At 43.4% G+C, this 7,500-nt stretch overlaps 1 protein-coding gene across 1 annotated transcript in view; it reads left to right on the plus strand.

Annotated features, from left to right (window-relative positions):
* cables2b (Cdk5 and Abl enzyme substrate 2b) overlaps positions 1-7,500 on the plus strand; it is a 32,050-nt gene that overhangs the window by 14,822 nt on the left and 9,728 nt on the right. Inside the window, exons 4-5 of the mRNA XM_076276515.1 lie at positions 933-1,056; positions 2,060-2,216. Of these exons, the coding sequence (XP_076132630.1) occupies positions 933-1,056; positions 2,060-2,216 (281 nt within the window). The remainder of the gene's footprint in view (positions 1-932; positions 1,057-2,059; positions 2,217-7,500) is intronic.

Below are 7,500 nucleotides of genomic sequence, written 5' to 3' on the forward strand. Positions count from 1 at the left end.
AACTCTTCATACCTTAAAAATTATGTTTTCGTATCAAACAGTAAACACAAGCCATCACAATAATAAGCACACAATGTGCCAACTACACACTGATGGTCCGAATAAAAACACATTTGGCTTTTGCTTTCTCTGTGCACAAGGTAGACTATGTCAGTTTGAGGTCATACTTTTGTCATAGTTCTGTAAACATACAGGGATCCAAACTTACCAGCCTTAAACCAAGTATTGGTGTTTATTTACACACATCAAAACAAACACAAGTGTGTTTTTCCAAGTCAAAACACAAAATAGCATTTTCACTGAGACAAAACAAATCAGTCTACATCTCTCTCAAAATTTCGTCTACATCATATGCAATGTCCTAGTCCAAGGTACCGGGAAAAATATATTCTGGAATGACGTATCCAGGCCTGACATGACAATATCCCCACATGTAGACTGTTTTATGTCTGTAAAAGGGCTATTTCTTTCTCTTCTCACTTTTCCTGCTCCCTCCATTGTACCCATTGTACATTACCTGTGGCTTATTTATAGTGCTTAGGCTGATTGCAAAGTAAACTAATTATCTAAAACAGTTTTCACATGAGAAAGTGTGCCAGAGAGTTGGCAAACTAGTGTAAATAATAGCCATACATGTGTATAGATTTGCCAGGATTGTGTTGATAATTTGGAAATTGAGTGTAAAGCAGTGAGTTGTGTTTACAGTTCCGCAAAAAGAGTGCTGTGCAGTGAATTGTGCCTACAGTTGTGCAAAGTGTGTGTTACAAAATTGCAAACTGAGTGCAAAGCAGTGTTTGTGCTTTTAGTTGTGCGAACTCAGTGAGTGGTTTTGCTATAAGTAGTAATAGTTTCAGAAATTGTGCTATAAGAATCACAGTTGTGTTTAAGCATTCAGAAAAAAAAACTGTAAAAACCCTCTTCCTCTCTTTCAGTGAGCCGAGGCTGGACGCCTCTCGGAGGAGGCACTCGTCCGGTGGGATCTCCACCGCGTTGGAGACGCTTCTGCTGCCGGGGCTGGAGGGGTTGGGCCTGGACCTGGTTGCTGGAACAGGACAGGTAAGACCCTCTGACCCTTCTACATACACACACACACACATTTTTTAATCAGAGTGAAATCTGATTGTTTACATGTAACCGCACTGACTGACACTCACGCACTAGGAGCTTGATCATTGCTCCAAAATCCCACATTCAAAACATATAATTGCATGTTTAGGCCACTTGTTGCACGTAGGAATGGAACCCATGGCATTTCTAGAGTCATGCTCGACGAGCCCATGGTTTCCATGTCAATTACAGCCATATTTAACTTATTAATTCATTTAAATTATAGATTATTTAGATCAGTGGTACTCAACCTTTTTTCAGTGATGTACCCTCTGTGAAATATTTTTTCACCCAAGTACCCCCTAACCAGCGCAAAGCATTTTTAGTTGAGAAAAAAAAGACTTAAAACAGAGCAATAAAACATATTCTTCAAGATGCAACCGGAATTTTGCCGGCTCTAGTTTGGCCTTCTTTGCCACTTGTCTCTCCGTGTTTTCACAAGAATTACCGCTACGCTTCAACCACAACTCCATCGTTTGAGTTTGACAGCGATTGACAGGTGATGGCGGGTGGCATGTGACAGGTTGGGTCGAACCATCCTGGTATGGGGGGGGGGGGGGGGGGGGGGTTTAGGATAATGAAATTGAATAGCCTACTGAAATATAAAATAAAATATATTTTCCTGAAATATTTATTACATAATTGTTTTTAAAGTATTTTTGGCAAGGATTTAACTTTTTAAATATATGTATATTTTAAAATCTCACATACCCCCTGGAGTGCCTTCACGTACCCCCATTTGAGAACCACTGATTTAAATAGTTGTTATGATATGTTGCGTAATGTTATGTTATGTTATGTTATGTTATGTTATGTTATGTTATGTTATGTTATGTTATGTTATGTTATGTGTGTGTAAAGCGCTTTGTGTTGCACTCTGTGCATGGGAAATGTGCCATATTAATAAACACTTAATTACTTACTTACCTACTCATTTTCTTTGTGTGTGCAGACGGTGTCCTACGCTCAATTCCTGTACCCGACCAACGCTCTGGTGCGGCATAAGCCGGCCTCAGTGGACATGACGCTGCAGCTGCCCTACTCCAGAAACAGCATCCCCCGCAGCTACCCACCCTCCAGACTCAACAGCACCGTGGGATTAGACCTAGGTATGACCACCGCCCTCCTCGGTCACACCACACACACCTCCACCCAACACCCAACACGCAGAAGCAGAGATACAGTATACTGCATGTCTTCTCATTTAATGATTGCAAAACTCATTCTGTTTCTTTGTTCATCCAGAAGTCATAGTGAGCTGGTAATCTTGTTGTGTTGTAATTGACATAATTGTAAGTTGCTTTGGATAAAAGCGTCTGCTAAATGAATAAATGTAAAGGTATGCACTATAGTACAGTAGCTACATTTAACCTAAATTAGCACTCTTTAATGACTAAATGTATGATAAAAAAGACTAGGCTGCACACATGAATTGAAGACATGCTTCTGAAGGTGCCATTTTCATATGTTTCGCAAATAGGGAAGGAAATGGACGGTGGTAGTGTAGTGGTTAATGAGCTGGGCTAGCGTGCAGTAGCCTGAAAGTTGTCGGTTCAATTTCCGGCTTCCACCGTTGCACGCTTGATAACACATGTGATAACACATGAATGTGATAACAACTAGATGTACCGCAGAGCGGTACAAAATATGACCGCCGCCCAGTCCAGCACATTTTTTCCACAAAAAGAAATCACGCTAAAAGGCCTATATGATTCTAACTGTCTCACTAAATTGCATTATCCACACTCAATTCTCACTGGTATCTGCTAGACAACAAGTACCAAAACATGATTAGTTCATAGATTTCACATGTAAAATGAATTTTATACAACCCCACCTCCATCTTGCCTGTTCATAATTCTGAGAAATTCTTGATTGTTTGTGTTATGTTTATGTTATGTGTGTGGATGTGTGTGTGTGTGTGAGTGTGTGTGTGTGTGTGTGTGTGTGTGCGTGCTTGTGTGTGTGCCTGCGTATGTGCCTGTGCATGCAAGCGTACATATGTCTACTGTGTGAGTATGTGTCATACGTATGATTACTGTGAATGTATGTGTGTGTGTGTGTGTGTATCTGTTTGTGCACATGTGTGCACATGAAATGGGTTAACATGACCCCTGGAGGCAAACATACGGAAAAAAATGGTCATCCTAGGCCCTACAGTTCTCAAGATATTCACAGAGAACTGTGTCTGCCCTACCCTTCGGGGGGTCCAGTCCAGCGGGGGGGGCTACAGATCAAAATGAAAAATGACGGTTCCATGCTATCCATGTGGGGGTACATGCCCACCAAGTTTTGTGTACCCCGGTCTTTCAGTGTCCCGGGAATCCTTGTTGGTGTACGTCACTAAATGTACACATAAATTATTTTATTGTAAGGCCCCCCATGAATGAAAGTACACAAAACTTGGCATGCATTCGGAGGGTGTCATAATGATCCTACACTTTTAATTTCGTGCAGTTTTGACCTTGTCAGCCAGAGATATTGTGATGAAAACACCTAATTTTTTGCTTTTTAATTTTTAACTAGGTGGCGCTATACATGAAATAAGTGGTAATGGGATGGGTTGACATGCCCCCTTAAGACCAACATACATAAAAAAGGTGGACCTACTAGGCCCTACGGTTCTCGAGATATTCACAGAAAACTGTCTCCGGCCACCTACAGGCCAGTTGGTGTATAGTAACATAAATTAATTTATTGTGTGGCCCCCCATGAACGGAATTCCACAAAATTTGGCGTGCACACAGAGGGTGTCATAATGATCCTACACTTCCAATTTCGTGCAGTTTTGACTATGTTAGGTCACAGATACCTTCTATTACAACACCTAATTTTTACTTTTTTGTGTTTAACTAGGTGGCGCTATACATGAAATGAGTGGTTATGGAATGGGTTGACATGGCCCCTTGAGATCAACATACAAAAAAAAATGGTCCTCCTAAACCCTACGGTTTTCGAGATATTCACAGAAAACTGTGTCTGCCCTACCCTCCTTTCGGGGGGTCCAGTCCAGCGGGGGGGCTACAGATCAAAACGAAAAACGATGGTTCCATGCTATCCATGTGGAGTTACATGCCCACCAAGTTTCGTGTACCCTGGTCTTTCAGTGTCCCGGGACTCATTGACGGAAATTTGGGCATGCGAAAAAGAAAGAAAAAAATTTTTTTTTTTAAATTCTGACTAAACCTATATGACCGCCGCTTCGCTGCGCGGCGGTCATAATTATAAAAACATATAGCAAACAATTCACAAAAATATTTTAGAATATATTTATTTGAAATATATGTAGTGATTGATTGTAGTTGGTTAGATTGATTTTGAATAGTAATGATGGGGTGCTATCTTGGGTGGTTATCACCAGGTTCCTCTCACTGGCGTAGGATTCTCCTCCGTCCTTGCTTGTTGTCGTCACGGCAACTCTGTGCGGCCTGTGCGACTGCGCTCAGAGCCGTGCGGAGGAGCCTGGATCCCTCCCGGCGCTGCTCAGGGGCGCACGGCCTCTGACTCATCTCCTCCACCTCGTCTCGGGTCGCCCGTGCTCCCGCCTGAGATGTCCAGTTGTCTCCGGCTCTTTTGTGGGAGTGCGGGACACCCTGCTGTCCACAGCTGCCTCTTCTCGGCTGGTGTCCCTGCCAGCCTCCGGTGCTCTGTTGAGCATTGCGACTCTCTCGGCCTCGACGGTCCCTGGGCCTCTGCGCTGGCCGGCTGTCGTATCTGGGTGGCACAGAACCCTGGTTCTGGCTCTGGCACCTGTAGCCTCTGACACAGTGAGAGTTCCTGCTCTCCTCCTTCTGTCTGTCAGAACACATGGATATCTCCCGGTCCTTGATGGTCTCCAGTGTATCATTTGTCATTGAGTTCTCATTGATACTAGCCATGGTAATCTTCTCCTGGGAGTCTTCCTTTATCTTCTCTTTGTCTTCAGTAATGGTCATATCCAGTGCTTCGGTCACCATCTTGCCTTCCATCTCCTGGCCCTTGATGGTCTCCAGTCTCTCATTTGCCATTGACTTCTCATTGACACTAACCACGGTCACCTTCTGGGGGTCTTCCTCAGTCTCAGGGTTCTTTTCGATAACGGTCATATCCAGTGCTTCGGTCACCCTCTTGCCTTTCATCTCCTGGCCCTTGATAGTCTCTAGTCTCTCATTTGCCATTGACTTCTCATTGACATTAACCACGATCACCTTCTCCTGGGAGTCTTCCACAGTCTTTGTTTTCTCCTCAATAACAGTTATATCCAGTGCTTCGGTCACCATCTTGTCTTCCATTTCCTGGTCTTTGATAGTCTCATTTGCCATTGACTTCTCATTGACACTAGCCACGGTCATCTTCTCCTGGGAGTCTTCCTCCATCTTTGTTTTCTCCTCGATAACGGTCATATCCCGTCCTTCGGTCACCATCTTGCCTTCCATATCCTTGATGGTCTCCAATCTCTCATTTGTCATTGACTTCTCATGGACACTAGCCGCCATGTCCTTCTCCTGGAGGTCTTCCTTTATCTTCTCTTTTTCCTCGATAACGGTTATATCCAGTGCTTCGGTTGCCATCTTGTCCTCCATCTCCAGGCCCTTGATGGTCTCCAGTTTCTCATTTGTCATTGACTTCTCATTGATACTAGCCACTGTTTCCTTCTCCTTGGAATCTTCTTTTGTCTTATCTTTATTTTTGATAACAGTCATATCCAGTGCTTCGGTCACCATTTTGCCTTCCATCTCCTGGTGTTTGATGGTCTCAAGTCTCTCATTTGCCATTAAGTTCTCATTGACACTTGTCACCATCTCTTTCTCCTGGGAGTCTTCCTTTATCTTCTCTTTGTCTTCAGTAACGGTCATATCCAGTGCTTCGGTCACCATCTTGTCTTCCATCTCCTGGTCTTTGATAGTCTCATTTGCCATTGACTTCTCATGGACAAGAGCCACGGTCATCTTCTCCTGGGAGTCTTCCTCCATCTTTGTTTTCTCCTTGATACCGGTCATATCCAGTGCTTCGGTCACCATCTTGCCTTCCATATCCTGGCCCATGATGGTCTCCAGTCTCTCATTTGCCATTGACCTCTTATTGACAGTAGCCACGGTCACCTTCTCCTGGGGGTCTTCCTCAGTCTCAGGGTTCTTTTCGATAACGGTGATATCCAGTGCTTCGGTCACCATCTTGCCTTCCATATCCTGGCCCTTGATGGTCTCCAGTCTCTCATTTGCCATTGACTTCTCATTGTCATTAACCACAATCACCTTCTCCTGGGAGTCTTCCACAGTCTTCGTTTTCTCCTCAATAACAGTCATATCCAGTGCTTCGGTCACCATCTTGCCTTCCATCTCCTGGGCTGTGTCCACCTCTGCCCTTTCCTCAGCTGTTGTGTTTTGTTGCTGACCTCTCTTAGCCTCTTCCTGTCGTCTCCTGTCCGACAGCTCTTTCTTCAGCTTTTTAGCATCCTTGCACTGCTTCTTCTTGCTAGGAACCCTCTTGTTCCTTCTACTTTTCTTTTTGCCATCCCGTCCAGCCTTGTACACTTCTGCCCCATCATTTCCATCATACTTTGGGAGCACCAGGCAACAGGCCATAAACAGGCTCATAAGACATTTGAACTTCATCTCCACATACAAGTACTCTCTCCAGTGTCTCCAATTAGACTGAATCAAATCTGTAACTTTACAGCAGATGCCTTGATTCCATCACATTGTTTTATCTATGACATCAGCGTGTCTCCTGGTGTCACTGAGTGATGTCACAAAGGTGCCCTCCTCAGAATTCTAAAATGATTCTGAGGTGTTGATGGATTTCCTACCCAGTACAGGCAGAACTGAGTGTTCTAAAGGTCTTTGGCACAGGTCAATTTCAAGAAATATCCTGTGAAACATCTGTGTATTTCTCTAAACTTTTCTTTTGGATTAGATTATGTGAAAAGCTGATTTGAGTTATTTCATGACATGAGTATTTCATGATATGAATGAGAATTACCATGGAAATCTTTTCGAATGTCCACATTATCACAGACATTACTTTTATAACCAAGCACATTGTATATTTAATCACAATTTAAACTGCCAGGTTATCCAGAGAAACAATATAAATCAGTAATACAGACCACAGTAGACTGTTCTTCAGTCCAATATACATTTTATTACATATTATGTAAAACAAGACAATCAATTGATGGTCTTGGGGTGATGTTGTAATTCACTGTAGTTGTAGTGTTGTTTTGTTTTGTGTCACCTGTTTCTGTACTGGGTTGAGTGTGGAGTGGTGCTGCCCTCCTTCATCACCCTGTAAACCCACAGAGGGGGATTTGGCAGAATGTGAACTTGCCCTCTGTGACCTGAGCCAGATTACTACAGACAGAGCACAGGGGCTTAGGAGAGGGAGAGAGAGATAGAGAGAGAGAGAGAAAGA

Source organism: Alosa pseudoharengus, unplaced genomic scaffold (genome assembly GCF_046254945.1).
Source record: "Alosa pseudoharengus isolate Yale_2024_CS ecotype anadromous, Long Island Sound unplaced genomic scaffold, YU_APseudo_1.1 YU_APseudo_1.1_scf_9, whole genome shotgun sequence".
NCBI lineage: Eukaryota > Metazoa > Chordata > Actinopteri > Clupeiformes > Clupeidae > Alosa > Alosa pseudoharengus.